The sequence below is a fragment of the Falco biarmicus genome, chromosome 1 (assembly GCF_023638135.1).
Source record: "Falco biarmicus isolate bFalBia1 chromosome 1, bFalBia1.pri, whole genome shotgun sequence".
In the NCBI taxonomy this organism is placed as follows: Eukaryota; Metazoa; Chordata; class Aves; order Falconiformes; family Falconidae; genus Falco; species Falco biarmicus.
In genome coordinates this window covers 19,838,960-19,854,280 of record NC_079288.1, presented here as the reverse complement: position 1 = coordinate 19,854,280, position 15,321 = coordinate 19,838,960, and the positions used below count along the sequence as shown (strand labels likewise).

Genomic DNA, 15,321 nt, shown 5'->3' with positions numbered 1-15,321 from the left:
AATTAGTCTTTTCAGAAACCAGAGTTTTATTTCCCCAAATTACAGAATTAAAAAAAAATTAAAATTCTTGGAGTGTTTGCGGTTGGGATAAAGGGATCCAAACTTCTCTGTAAGCTGGTTGTGCAGATGGCCACCAAACTGTTAAACAGGCCACCCTACAAAGGTCCCGCCCCAGCCCAGGATGGCGCAAAACATTGGTAGTCACCTACATGCCATGACGGAAAAACTCCAGCAATTGCATGTCTCCACCATGTAGAGTGGTTGTGTCTCTCTCTGCCTCCTTCCCCTGCGGGAGCCCTCCTTGCCCCATAGGTTTGAGGTCTACAGAAAGCTTTTTCACACCTTGAATGCTCCTGACAGGAGGCAACCAGGAGGTCAGAGGGACTCTGCACGCCTCCTGCACGCCTCCCTGGATGATGGGGAACATGGCTCACTCAGAGGAATACGAACAGTGGGAGAAGCACTTCATGCAGGAATTCTTTGGCTTCCTCTGTCAGAGAAAACAACAGACCCGATGCATCTCCCAGGGTCTTCCCAGTGCTGCCTGGCTGCACAGGCAGCCGAGACCAGCTCTGGCACGCCTGGTGTGGCCCCCGGGGGACAAGCACAGTGCAGCTGCCTGCGCTGGGCACAGACTGCAGGGCTCTCACTGCACTCACCCGAGCCCTGCCTGGGGCACACGCTGCAAGGTCTGGGTACACGGGGGCTGCAGCAGCGACCTGCATGGCAAGAGGCCATGAAAACGCCAGGTGCTGCTCACAGCTGGCTGCTTCTGAACCCAGTTTAAACACCCCAGTGCACCCCAAAAAGTCAGCCTGCCAGAAGAGCACATGGTGACCTTGCACAGATTGATTTACGGAAGGGTGGCAGCCGTAGGAGCCAGAGAGACGCAGGAGGACACATCACAACTGCCCCGGGGACACACACTGGGGCAGGGACATCCCTCGGTGACCACGGCCAACCCACACCTCAGCAAAAGAAAACAAGTAAAAAGCAAACAGCAGCAGATAGAAAACAGTTACACACAAGTCCCCAGCCTCCTGTGCTGCCTGTTGCCTCACTGAAGGAACTGGGCCAGGCCAAGCACAATCTGCAGTGAAAACTGGGGAAGCCGAGACCAAGACGAGGCAGGATAGGTGTTTGGCGTAAGCCAGAGAAACAGTAAGGGAAGGTGTTTATTAAAGAATTTCATTGTTCAAGTTTCCTTTTTCTCAATACCTGAATCTATGATTAAATGTTTGTGTTCGTGGGCATAACATTTTGTAAAAATTCCCCACGTCGAGACTGTTCTGCCTGCGACACCGCCCCACAACTGCTAGCACCACTGAATCCCAGCACAAGGGATTGATTAGACACCAGACACAGGGCAAGCAAGCAAGTTTCCAAGTTTCTCGGGAGTAGTTAGGGCTCCAGAGACCTGGAAATACATGGCAGGGGAGGGAGGGAGCAGCTAACCCCAGAGAGAACTACCCCTGGCCAGCAGGGAAGAGAGGCTCTCAGATAGACCTCCCTCCCTGGCCCCAAACCCACAGATCTCCTCCTGCTACTGTGAGCTCGCAGCTGAAGGTCAGACAGGCCCCTGCGATGGGAAGGACACAGACACATTCTGATCCCAGATTTGCAGAAAGATTTCAGTAGGAGGAGATCTCTGGAGGTCATTCGGTCCAACTGCAAAGTTAGATCCAGCTCCACGAAGCTGATACAGCCAAGTTCTGACTACAGCGAGCCCAGCTCGCGGCTCCCCAGTAACACTTCCTGGCAACTGGGATGCAGGCAGGGTGGGACTGCTCCCTGTGCCCTCCCCAGCCTCCCTCACATCCACAGGGGTGGATCAGCCTCCTCACACCCGCTCCCATCGCTGCCCATGCTACTGCAACCCAGGGAGGTGACTCATGTGCTGGGAAATGGAAACCCCGCACCTTCCCGACAGCCGTTTCTGCCGTATGCGCAGCCAGTCCTCTGCCCACAGCAACCCACACGCCAGGGAAGGAGCCAACACCCTCGCTCTGTGCTGGGCACTTGGTAATAATTCAACAAACATTCTTGCTTGCCTATTAAGCTCCAGACCCTTTGCTTTTCTTTTTTTTTTCCTTTTTTTTTCCTTCTGAACCCAGGTCTTCTCAGTATCACAGTGTCGGCACTGAGCCCAACCTGCGCTGTGCCAGCACTCGGCACACGAGCGCTCGGAGACCACCAGGGCATTTGCGCTGACAACAGGATTTGCTTTGCCAACAATATTTTCAGTGATATTTTAGGGTCACCGGAGCAAAGTACCCTCAGGGAAATCCCTGAAGGGTGCCAGGCATCAGATGGCAGCCGCAGTGCCACCCGACCTGCAGGCATTTCATGAACAGTGCCACCTGCTCTGCGCAGCCTGCAGTCCCCAGCAGGAACAGGTTCACTTTCTCCAGAGATCTGAAAGCTGGGAGCAGCTGGCAGCTACCCACACAGGAGGCAGAAAACTCAGAGAATACTTATTTTTCACATGAGATAAAAAGCACTCCCTTTCTGTCACTCACACACATCCACAACTCAGCTATGGATGGAAGAGCAGAGTCCAGTGGTCTGAAAGCTGGGACTGCTTCCAGCCCTGCCACAGGGGCTTGCTGTACAGCCCAGACAAATCTCTTCCTCTTTACCACCCGCTCCTGCCTGCAGCACAGACATAGCTATTAATATACCTACCGGGGGGCCATGCAGAGGCATTTGCTCATAATTGTAAAGTACTTTGCAGCTCAAAGATAAACACGCTGTCGCTGGTTGGCATCTAGCAGGCGAGAGGGCAAGCCTGCCTCACCAGCAGGACTGACAGCTCCCCCAGGGCTTCCCCTGGGAGAGGAGGGTGCCTGCAAGGCTGGCCGGGCAGCAGGCACAGTGCACAGGAGCTGCTTCCCAGTCCTCCGGCTGATACTGGTTCACTCCATCAGCTGACCTTGGCCACTAACCACTAGTCTGACAAGTGGCCAACTGGCTCATGAGGGATAAATCTTCCAGCAGCAGCTCTCCGGGGCTCAGCCTGATCGCCCACATAGTGGCTTTAACTGAAATCCATCAGCTGAAGGCCTCCATCTTTGGGATCTGCATCCCAAACAATCCACATGCGAAACTGTTCCCTCCCACCCAAGGAGCACAGCCCCATCCCTGCTCCCAAACACGTGGCTCAGGCAGACCTGGGTACCTGCCGCTGTGTGCACTTCGGGGAGCCAGAGGGAAGAACACATTCCCTGGAAGTACCACGTCAAACTCATTGAAAGAGACTCTGGTTTGGTGGCATCTCTGCTGACCAATACATTAAACTCGACAATGGAAGAGACCACATACAGCCTCCCGGGAGGACGGAGGAGGCAAGGGAGGAGGATGAGTAATACGAGATCTGCTTTGTTCTCCAGATGCCTCAGTGTGGGGCACAGCCTCCAACCTGGCCTTTCAGAGTCGCATCGGGTCACCCAGCCACCTGCACAGCCACAGCCGCAGGCAACACCACTCTCCCAACGGCCAAGGCCTCTGAGATGCTCCCAGCCCTTCTGATGCTGCCACAGGCACTGAGCAGTGCCCAGGCTAAATGCTGGGAAGGCAGAGTGACAAAGCAGTGCCTTCCTTCTGTGCTTGATGACTCAGGCTCCAGGGAGATGCGATGCCTCCTCACTCCTCAGACACCTCAGTCAGCTCCACCGAGGCCAAGCCAAGCAAGGTCCCTTTGCTGTCCCTACACACGCCAATACCCCCAGGCATCCAACCACCACTCCACTTCCCCATCTATCTTCAGTTGGTGAGTGTCTTGTCCTGTCCCATCCCCCCCGCCTTCTCCACATGAGCAACTCTGCCATACAAAGAGTGGCTGATCCCCAGCCTGCTTCCCCTGAAGCAGCACGTGGTACCTTTGGGCTGGGAGTTGTACACTGCAAACATGTTGATTGCCACAAGCTGGAGCATGCGGGTGCTTCCGATGGGAGGGGGGCTGTGCTGCAGCAGCACCTGGAACTCCCTCAGGACCTCCTCGGCCACCACAGGGAAAGTCTCCATCCTGCAGACAGAAAGAGAGTCTGTAGTGCACAGGCTATGCCCCGGGGTGCAGGGCAGTCAGTCGGCACAGCTCACTCCGTGTCATGTCTCCTGGGGAAGGGGGACCCCCTGGGGTGCTGTCTCCTGTCCAGGAGCCGTGGGGAATGAGGGTGCAGGTTGCGATGGAGGCAGCTGAAGCCTTCCTTAGCACAGGGTAGCGAGGGATTACTCTGTGACTGACAAGCAGCATTCCTTTGGCAGGAAAACACGGCCTTTATGAGTCATTTCTGACCAACCATTTTTTTCTACTGACTTCTACCAAGCTGGGAGGGATGCCAAGAGGCCAGCAGCTCACTTGGACCAGGAGCAGCCCATGGGACTCCCGAGAAGCCCAGGCTGCAGCAAACTGCACACACTGGTGCCACATGCGGATGTGGCAATTCCAGTGCATTGAATGTTGGCCAGAGCATGCTTCCTCCAGAACTGTGCCTGTCCCCGGGCTCCTCACTGCAGAATCAGATCCCATGGCACCAAGCCCTGTCCCCCAGGCTACACACTCCCCGGCACTGTGATTGAGCCCCTAAACTTCATCACTTAGAGCCCCACAGGACAAGGACTTGCAGACTAACGACTGGCCTTGTCTAGCTGCTGGAAATGTCAAAGCTGGAGCTGGTCCCTGCAGCACACAGCGCTGCTGTCGCTCATCAGGACACAGCAGCCAGCGGCTGCAGTGCCACGGCTGAGGATGGGGTGTGCTTTCAACACCACTCACAAGCGCCCACGGAAATCTGACACGTTTATCCTACTCTTCATCTGGCATTGCTATGGGAATTAGTTGAGGTTACTTGTCAGGGCTGTTGGATCCTCAGCAACTTCCCAAATGAAGCGGGGTCAAAAACTGAACTGATTGCAAAGAAGAGCACAGTCGTTTCATAAAATGACTGAGACACAGTTGCCTACAACAGCCCTCCCAGAGTCCTCACCTGGTATCCCGTGAAGACAACTTTACAACCAAGAAGCTGCCAAAAACCTTGGAAACTACTGCGGGGGCTTGGGGGGGGGGGGGGGGGGGGCAGGTCCTCCTGTCCTGCTGCCTTTTCTGCTGAGCTTACTGTGTTATTTCTTGCTCCTACACTAGAACAAGCCACAGGTAGACCCAGCAAGAATTACAGCTATCTCACAGCAACTGTCCGCTCCAGTTATCAGTGACATTGTACCAGTGTGCCCACATGGGAGCAAGGGAGCCAGAATCCGCAGTGGGTGAAGCATCTGGAGCCAGGGCAGGCACCCTCAGGAGCCTCCATGGCAATTTCCTCTGTCTTCCCCGAGAGATTCAGATCTGGTGATATCAGCACATTACAGGCTGGATTAGCAAGCCACTTCTGGTAACCCACATGGGCAATTCTGCTGGGCTTCCCCAACAGACTTTCAGGACAGTAAAAGGCTCTATTTTTAAAGACAGTAATGGCTTTCTTCTTAACCATGTTTCACGGAAGCCTTTCAACTGGTTCTGCCTAGCAGCAATGGTACCCTCTCCGTGGGCACCGCTTGCTGGAGCGGATCAAAGTCTCTGTTACCTTCCCACAAACCATGGGCTGTAACAAATAGGCCCCTTGTACTTTGTAGCTGTGCAGAACAGAGCAGGTCTGCCTGTACAAAAGCACTGCTTTCCTTGGAAGAAGCAATTTCCCTGAATTTGGGGTGCAGACAGGGAATTAAAGCAAACTGATTGCTTGTAAAGACTTCCTAATTTTGAGAAATCTCAGACTATGTCCAGCGTATCCAGCAACATCCTCTCTGAGCAGACAGGACACTGGGGATGGAGAAGCCCTTTGCAGGACGGGTTATTAGCAAGGAGATGAAGATTATTGCCATGGAATAACAATAAGAAGGAGCGAGGGCTTCCTCAGCCTTGTCAGCTGTGCTTTGATACCACAGCACATCTGGAACGGCACGCAGGAACCCCACTGAGCTCAGAACCAGCAGGTCAGGAGCAGAGCGGAAGCTTTTAATAAATTGCTTACCTGTGGTTTTAGGAGCAAAAGAGTCCAATTAGGGCAACATCATCCTTTCCGTACTTTTAACAGATAAATCACTGAAGATCCTGCCCAAAGAGGACTCAGCCACCCCTTACCTTTTACCTATTTTAAATGTGGAAGCTGTTTAACAGGGCTGGATGATTTTCTCTTCCTGTGTCACGGTATTACTTTCTAGTTCCCTTCCAAGTACTTCAGGGAATATTCTACCATTAAACATACTTGGTTTTCTAAATGACTGTCCTGGGAAGCAACCACCTCAAACGCTGCATCTTAATTTCACAAAACTCTCAGGAGCCAAATATGCGAGCAACCTCTGCAACATCCCCATTAATCCCCGCAATGGCATGTATTCAACCAGGGCTCGGCTGTGAGCTTGGCCCCACAGAGCTGGAGACCAGCAGCTCCCCGGATGCTCTGCCCTCCGGCACAGACATATTGCAGTTACCAAACTTTTCATGGCTTCTCGCAGCTCTCCTCCTCTTTTCCTGCAGGCAGGAGAATATCCAGCTCTGCCTCCTCACTGCAGGCCAGCCTGCTGCCCGCGAGCAGATAATCAGTGCCTTGTGACTCAGGGAGAGATCAACAGCCCTGGCAGTGAGCACATTGCTCTCCCCCTCGCCTTCAGACACATCTCCAACAAATCGGCCAGCCAGCTCCTACTTCCCATTGCTTTACGAAGGGTCAAGCACATGCCACTCCTGACTGGTCATCCCAGAAAGCATGCTGGGTGGAGCAAGCACCAAGGTTTCAGGCTGCAAGGCAAGATCAGAGCTGTGTCCTGTGCTGCTGTGCCTCCCTGCTCCAGGAGGGAAAGGGGGCAGGCCCAGAGACAGGGAACTGCACATCTGAGTGAAAAAAAACCAACAGCAGGGACAAGCCACTTTGCATCCACGCTACCTTTACTTAAGTGGCTTGGAAAAGGTCTCTCAGTCTTGTAACTTGCAGCCAACAGTTCCACAAGAGACTGAAGGAGCCAACAGAGCTCACAAGACAACGTCTGCTTATGAGGCACTGGCAGGCTCAAGCAGAGACCACCGCTGCCAGAGACTGTGGGGACCCGCACGAGGCTTCTTTGCAACAGCTGCCCCATCACCCAGCAGCAAGGGCCAGTCTGGACCCGGAGCAGGGACAGCTCTATGGGAAGCCCACCGGCTGCAAGGCTGAGCTCTGCTCTCTGGGTCATAAGGATGTCCCCAAGGTTGGGATCTCAGCCCAGGCCAAATCAGTCTTGCTTTGCTTCAGGGGTAGCTGTTCAACTCCTCCAAACCAGTTTCTGACAGACACTGCCAAAGGCACTTTGTATAAACCAGTTCCCACAGCCAGGGCAGCTCTCAGCTATGAGGCTTTCACTGAAATGGCAGCAAGGAGATGAAGGGCAAGGCTTGTCTTGACACGCTCTGGACAGCAGCTTGCAGCCACCACACGGTTCTGCCTTGATGGCTTTGTGCTCCTCACAGGCAGCAGTCACTGAGAGCCCCCCAGAATCACCTCTCTGCTGGCTAAGAGCTAGGGAGAATGGAAGGGGTGGGGTAGGGTGTAAGCCCACAGATTAAAGGGGAGGGAGCAAGGAGATGGGAGAGAGAGAGAGAGAGAGAAAACAGCCTTCTAGTCCCTCCTGTGTGTGTATCAGCCATCCCACCTCAGCCTTTGCCAGAGGGTCCCGGTGCAGCACTGAGCCTTAAGGTGCGGGAAGAAAAAGACCAAACAATAACGAGTGTGGATCGGAGGGCGGGTAAGGAGAATAAGAACCAGGAGGCTAGGCCTGCAAGAATTCACACCCTGTGCCCTCAGCTCCAAACACAGCTTAGTTGCTAACAATATTAAATTCCAAAAAGACTTGTAATGTAGGAAAATAAAATAAACATCCTGCACACTTACCCAATCCTGGTAAACAGCTTCCCATGGGCATGGAGAAAACTGAGGATGAACCTTTTGTTCAGCTGCATGGGAAAAAAAAAAAAAAAAAAAAAAAAAAAGAGAGAGAGAGAGGAGAAAACAATTAAACTCTCTCCGATTTCCTGTGAATTAAGAATGTCCCTAGTGACAGAAGAACCTGGCCTGGATGCTGGGGGTGGCACTGGAGATGGGAACCAAATGGACATGCCCAAATTCTTACAAACATCATGCACACAGGCACAGGCAAGTGCCAAACAGCTGGAGCAGGAGCAGGGAGAGGCGGTGGAGACACAGCACCCTCTGCCGGGTCCCTCGCAGGGCTGCCTGCCCGCCGGGCACCACCCCCGGGCAGCTCTGGCCGAAGGCTGCCTCCTCCTCCTCCTCCTCCGCACCCGGTAAGTAAGCTCGAAGCACAGCCTAAGGGATTATGCAAAAGGAGTCCCCAAAGGCCGCCCTTCCCACCAACGGGGAAAAAAACCCCAACAAAACGGCAGAAGCAACTTGTTCCGTGCTCCACGACTGTGGCGCAGGCGAAAAAGCATCTGGTCAACGCAGAGAGGAGCGGGATGTCCTCCCGGGTGCTTTTCTGCGCTGGCGAGTTCAGCAACAAAGCTAGAAGCACTTGCTCTAGGAAAGAAGCAAGGGGCCATCGGGGTGATGCTGCACCCCTTCCTTCACATCCAGCCTTAAGCAATTAAGAGAGAGGGAGCAGGTGTTCAGATGTTTCACAAAAGCCTCTGCAAGCTTGCAGCAGCAGCGCTACTCTTGAACTATTACAGCAACACGGAGTTAAGGAGATACAGGGGGAGCTGGCTGTAGCATACAGCACAAACGCAGCCTCCTGCCCTGCTTAGCTCCACTAACACCAAAATGTGATTTGAATAATTACTTACTACTGCTCTAAGCTGCCTCCCTAGCTCAGCCAAGCTCTGGGCTTTCCCGGTCCTTATCTAAAGGGCTTTGAAGAAGGCTATGGGTGGGTAAGCTCACTGCCTGGCCTTAAAGGTGGCTGTGTCACACCAGGAGTGGACTGGCCTCCCTCTTACCATCTCCACAAGAGGCTTTCCTCCCGCACCCGCGTGCCTGCACAGCCTCAGCATGGTGAGAAAAGCCAGGCTCCAAGCACCGCGCAGGGAGATGCTGACCAGGAGCGACCCAGAGCTCTGCTCCCATTCCTGCAAGATTTTTGTATCTTGAACTCCTCTGCAAAGGTCAGCGACGCCACTTCCATTTACAGCGGGAACAGAGGCACAGGGAAGGGACGAGGTTACTAGGAAGGGCTGTGGCACTGCCCGGCCAAGAGCCAGGCGCACATCAGAGGGTGCAAGATGGGCATCAGCCGATGCCTCCTGGCAGCACCAAGCTCCCTACCAGGCCTGCCGGGAGGGGACGGTTATCACTGGCAGTCCCAGCTCTGGCACTGCCTCCTACCCCGTTGCCGAACCCCTCAGCTCACGCCATGACTTATGCCAGCTGCTCCATGAGGTGCGATTGCTCGGTTAGGTGTAATTAACCCGGGCTGCATTCCCAGAGGACCCATGCAGGAGAATGATGCCCTGCTGCAGAGTCGCTCCTGGGCCATGTGCGAGTTTAAACATAAAACCTGTCTCATAAAACAAGCCAGACCAATTAAACTGGCCCCCGCAGCAAGGGGTTCTTGCTTACTCACTATTTTACTGCTGCCCTAAGAGCCCTTTCCACTGGAACTCAACTTTATTTGCCACCATTTTATTAACTCTGCAGATGAAACCCAGAAGAGACTGGAGAATACTGGGACAGCACTGCAAAACCCTTATTCACTCAGCCAGTGAAGTCTCTGGATGTAGCTGCTTCTCCACCATCCTCCGTAGGACACCAAGGCAGCTCAGACCTTGAAACCCTTAACATGTACTTTTTTTTTTTTTTTTTTCCCCTCCCTCAGGCAACAGCTTGTGGAGGTTGAAAGCTGGTTTGTGACCATCTCTCTGGCTCCAGCTGCAACCACACACCCTGACAGAGACACAGCCTAACAAGTCTGAGCCCCTAGGTGCAAGAGCCTTGGTGAGGCAGCGGCCAGTGCCAAATGCTGCTGCTCCCTGCAAGAGCTGGAGGAGAGGGTCCATGCTCTGTGCTCTTTGCTGGGGGATACGGGAAAGAGCAGGAGTTCGTGGCCTGAGCCATCTCTACTGGAAAGCCTGTCACAACACTGAGCAGCAGGCTGCACATGAAGGAAAGAAGAAATTGGGGCAGTTTTTCTCCAATGCCCACATTCACCCACAGCCCCCGGAGCACTCACCCCGCAATCCCCGCACCACTTTACTGGCAGCAGGGGAGTACCAAAAGTCCCCACCTCGAATGGAAAGTGACGCCTGCGCCCAGCGGGGACGTGCCCAGAGTGTTCCCACAATGACACCCGGCTCTGGGAGGGCTTGCCAGGACATCAGCTTCGCCCCCATCTTCTCAGAGCAAGTTTCACACTCAGCCTTTTCATTCTCAGTCCCAAGGACTACCCAGTCACACTCCACAGGAACCAGTGCTGAATTGGGACATGGAGATATGTGCATATATGTATATATAGAGTTATAATTATTTTTTTTAAAGGAAGCAGGATACCTGCCTCTAGGAAAGAAGCATGTTTTGTACCTCTTGCCAACTTAAGCATGAACTCAGCAAGCCCAGGCAGAGGCCTGTGTGCCCCAGCACTGTGGCATCTCAAGCAGGCACCTCTCACACTTCTTTCATCACTTTTTCTCTCACAGCCTCAAGGTTTTGATGAGCTCATCACTTAACTTTGGACCTTTCATCTCCGAGTTCACACTAAGGCCATGGGCTGCTTTGACTGGGCTTTTCTCTGAATGACTCTTTCTCTAGTGACTCACCTGTCCCTCAGTCTCCGGGAGCCCTCCCCTGCTCCTCCCATCAAACGCTACTTCTTACAGCAAGAGGAAAACAGTGAATTCCACCAAGCGGCCCAGCTTCGGGGCAGGGAGGAGGAAGTCCCATCACCCGCTGTTCAGCATTCGCATGGCAGAGGAACACTTCCCCAAAGCCCTGCTAGCGTGCTTGCTACCCTGATGGTGCTAGCATGAGACCTGCAACAGCTTCTTGCCTTCATCTCACTCACTGTGCAGTCGAAAGGTGGCCCCTGCCAAAGGTTTCCTGAAAACAGTCCTTGTGCTGATGCCAGGGGAAGACAGGACTCCCTGTGCACTTACATTGCTGCCCTTAATGGGCACCTTTGCTCCTTGGGACAGGGAATGAAATCTGGCTGGTCCCAATCGGTCGTTTGGGAAGAGTGAGTCCACCAAGTAAGGCTTATACAACGATGAAACTATCAAAAAATGGATTTTGGCTCTTCCAGTTGAAAAACGGGCATCACAGATATGGAAGTTATGAGCATATAGTGAAGGCATTAGTTATAAAAACAAACCAGCTGTCAAGAAGAAGAAGGGGTCCCTGCACACAGTAGTGCCTGAAGCTGAAAACAGCTGTTTCGGCTGTCATGAGTCAGCATGTGCAGACAGACTAAATCCACCTGGGAAGAGGCAACCTCACCAGAGGAAGCAGCCCACTGCTGCTTGGGGAGCATTCACACACCGCACAGCCAACCAAACTGGATTTGTTACCATGGAAGAAATCAACAGTGACTAACAACTTCTCGCAGAGCAGCTAAGTGCAGAGATAGCAACGGTCCTGGAACAGCCAGCTCAAATCACTGAGAGGCCACGAGGAATACGTCCTGACAACACACAGAACAGAGGCGATCAGACAGCTTCAGGAAAGGTTTGTCATGTCTCGAGCCAGAAAAGAAGAAAGCAAGACCCAACCTCAAGAGATTGTGCACCGATCAAAAAGGGTTGAAAACAGTGTTTCCCACCCCAGCACAGAAACACTGGAAATGCCACCAGGATGCACAGGAAAAGGAGTGCCAGCATCAAGGCTGGGAAGCAGAGCTGCTGCGCTTGAACCCAGCACAGACCCATTTGGCTCATGGCAAGGAGTGCACAGAGCTTTGGCACCTGAGCATCAGTCCCAGCTGTGAAGGAGGCACCAAATAAGGGAAGGATTCTGGAGCAGCGACTCCTGGGGAAAAAGCGTTTCAAGTTAAAAATTGTTACTTCAGGTTTGGAAGTAAATTTCAGGATCTGGTCTTTATCAAGCGAGGCAAACTTTCTTCAACATCAGCAAAGCATCTGTGGAGCAGAAAGCTGTGTCAGAGTCAAAATAGGCTGCAAAAGACAAGTCCATTAATCAAGAGACCAGATGCAAAACTGCCTGTAACAAATGCACTGTTTTCCACTGGAGTGGAAGGGACTGGAGCACAGTGGGATGTTCTCCTGAGTCTAGGGGTCTCCTCAGTGACAAGGAGCTGGAATACAGACCACAGAGCCACAGAGCTCTGCTCCAAAACACGTACCACACTCATCCCAAATATTTTCAGGGTTTCTTGGGCAGCCAGGCTTTTCCAGGCACAGCTTTCTTGCTGAGAACTGCATGAAATAACAACCAGGCACCCAAACCATGCCATATTCTCACTCCCAACCCAACGGCTTGATATATAACACATTAACTATTAAGATTATTCCTCTCTTCCGCAGGCAGCTCCTTCAGAGCTTTACACCACCGGAAAGCAGCAGTGAGCCCGCTACCTCCCTTGGAGATGGCCTTACAATGACATCAGCCTGAGCTTTTATCCTGTGCCGTTCCCAAGTTGCAAGGCACAGCTGTGGCTGGTGTTTTCTATAGCAGTATCTCACTGGAATAACACCAAGCACTGATACAGAGCTTCTTGAAAAGCCCACGATGCAGCGGGCTCGACTGGCAAGATACCAGGAGGAGGTTTTTACTGTTACAGGTGCAATTGCAACAAAGCGCTGGTGAAAAGTGTTTTTTGTGCAAATGGCTACCTACACAAAGGAGACAAAAGGGCTATTAAGATTGTCTAGCATTTTTGCAGTGTTTACAAGGTACCCACAGGGCTGTGGGCAAATTCCAGCTGGGCTAATTACCATAATCATTCCTCTTCATATACCACCTGCAACCACAAATGGATACAGAGCTTGCCTTGACTACTTCTTGCCACGTGTTCCAGTGCAGGTTTCTGTTTAGCAGTTGCAATGTCCTGCCCTGAAATGGATTAATTTCTGTAGCATTAGAAGCAATTCCAGCGAGAATCCTGATACTTAATATCAGACACTGCACAAATGTAAAATCTAATTTGCTTTGGCATGGAAGAAAGAAGGAACCCTGATGTATCGTGGCCTTGAGGCATACAAAATTAATTTACAGGTAAAGAGATCTTGAGACACTCCTGCAGCTTCCTCATCTTTTGCAGTACAGCAGCTCCAGCTCCAGGACATACCTCATGGCTGTTAAGAGTTACAAGTCAGCAACCCAGCAAGAGAAAAAGAGGCATTTAGGAAGGTCCTCAGCAAAACCAATGAGCTTTCCACTTCTCCCTTATCCCTGCAGGGAGCAGGTGAGTCGGGAAACATAAGCAAGAAAATTGTCCACTTCAGTAATGTGAAGATCAAGCTGTGGTAACACTGGCTCCAAAACAAATATCTGACCTATAAATAAATTCAACATTATTTAACAATTAATTTACTAGCAGAACTTTTGATTTAAGGAAAAACAGGTTGAATAGAGTATTTATACACATTATTTCCTTTTCAACCAAACTGGTATCTACATTTGGTTTCTATGAATTAGTAACATGCAACATTCCTGAAAAAAAAAGTATCACTATTGAACAGATTAAAAACTGATTAAGTAGCTTTTTAAAAAGCAATGGTCTTTGGGGACCCGTGCTGAACTGGATGGAAGGAGGTTGGTTGAGATTCACTAGCAATGTTTTTCATCAACAAACTGAAAGCAATTTCTGCTGTCAAACTGCCTGCGACACAAAGGCAAATGGAGCAGTAAGTAGCGATGGCTACAGCGCATTCACGCAAGGTTATTATAATCGCTTCAAAATCTGGGGTTTTCCAGCATCAAATGTCATGTTATGCATCTGGGATCATGTAAAATTAAGTCTCCAGGAGACCGTGCCCGAGGCAGCTTCTCCAGAAAGGCTCTAGGGACTACAGTGGCCAATTTCCCAACACAACATCCGGCAAAAAGGGTTAATGCATCCCTTATACAAGCAGGGAGCGGGCACTGGACAGCACGTTTACATCTATATACGGCACTGGCAAGGCTGACACTGAAATACTGCACCCAGTTCTAGTGCCCTTATTTTTAAAAAGAACGCTGAAATATTGGAAAGGGTCCAAAAAACAGCCATAAAAGTGATTCAAAGGCTAGAAATTATGTCTTGCAGTGAAAAAACTTAAACGGCTCAATCTGTTTAGTGTATCAAAAAAGACTGGGAGGCGATTTGATTGCAGGGTGCAAAGTGCCTCCACGGTACTTAAGGGCTCTTTACACTCGCGCGATAGTAAAGCACAGGAACAAACTGGAAACATTCACTCTGGAAATAAGGTATAAGTGTTTCAGAACCAGTGCAATTATCACTGGAATGAACTCCCCAGGAAAAGGGTGGATTCTGAAGACTGGATGTCTTTCTGGAAGTTTTGCTTTAGCCAAACACAAGTTATTTGGCTTCATATAGGAGTAGCAGGGTGAAATTTAAGGATCTGTGATATACAGGAGATCAGACTAGATGATCTAATGGTCCCTGCTGGCCATAAACTCTACGAATCTATGCAAACACGCCAGAGAGTCCTCAGCTGAGATATCAAGTTAACTTTCAACACAAAACTTTTCACAAATTGGCTCTGGTGCTGCAGGTCGTTTAGGATACAAGCTCAGCTCTTTGAGGCTGCATCTGGTTAAGCACTGAAAGTGAGCTGACCCAGGCAGAGCCTTTTCTTTGTCCAGCAGGTAAGGGGGAGGCCACATGCTGTGCACTGAACCAGCCCCAAGTGTTTGTCAGGAGTAAAGAGCATCCCCTTCCTGTGACAGAAAATTGACACTGAGAAACGTGTGATGAGTTCTGGTCATAAAAGATCTCCTGATCATGAAGCTCAGGTGTTGTCAGCCTCCTTTACTACTCCAGAGTAGATTATTTGTGGAGCTAAAGCACAAAGGAGGGAGACAATAGCAGAAATTAAGAAGGGTAAAGACTGAAGAGATCCAACCCTGAAAGGCTTAGGATGGAGTTAGGCCAACAGAGAAGACATTTGGACAACAGGCTGAGCAAAGAGCGTGCCTTCCAGAAGAATGACAGCATTATCACATGCGATCTTCACACTCCTGCTCTTCCGGCCACGCTCACCGGCAGGGATAACGGAGCTGCTCACAGCCAGCCTGTGCCCCAGCCTCCCACAGCCTGGAGGTAGTTGTCCTCCCTGCTGCATTCCCAGAGTACTTCTGAAACCTTTGCTTCTACCTGAGGAGTGTA

At 51.4% G+C, this 15,321-nt stretch overlaps 1 protein-coding gene across 1 annotated transcript in view; it reads right to left on the bottom strand.

Moving 5' to 3' along the window:
* SMG6 (SMG6 nonsense mediated mRNA decay factor) overlaps nucleotides 1-15,321 on the bottom strand; it is a 115,655-nt gene that overhangs the window by 81,645 nt on the left and 18,689 nt on the right. The window contains 2 exon segments of the mRNA XM_056354174.1: nucleotides 3,879-4,024; nucleotides 7,920-7,981. Of these exon segments, the coding sequence (XP_056210149.1) occupies nucleotides 3,879-4,024; nucleotides 7,920-7,981 (208 nt within the window).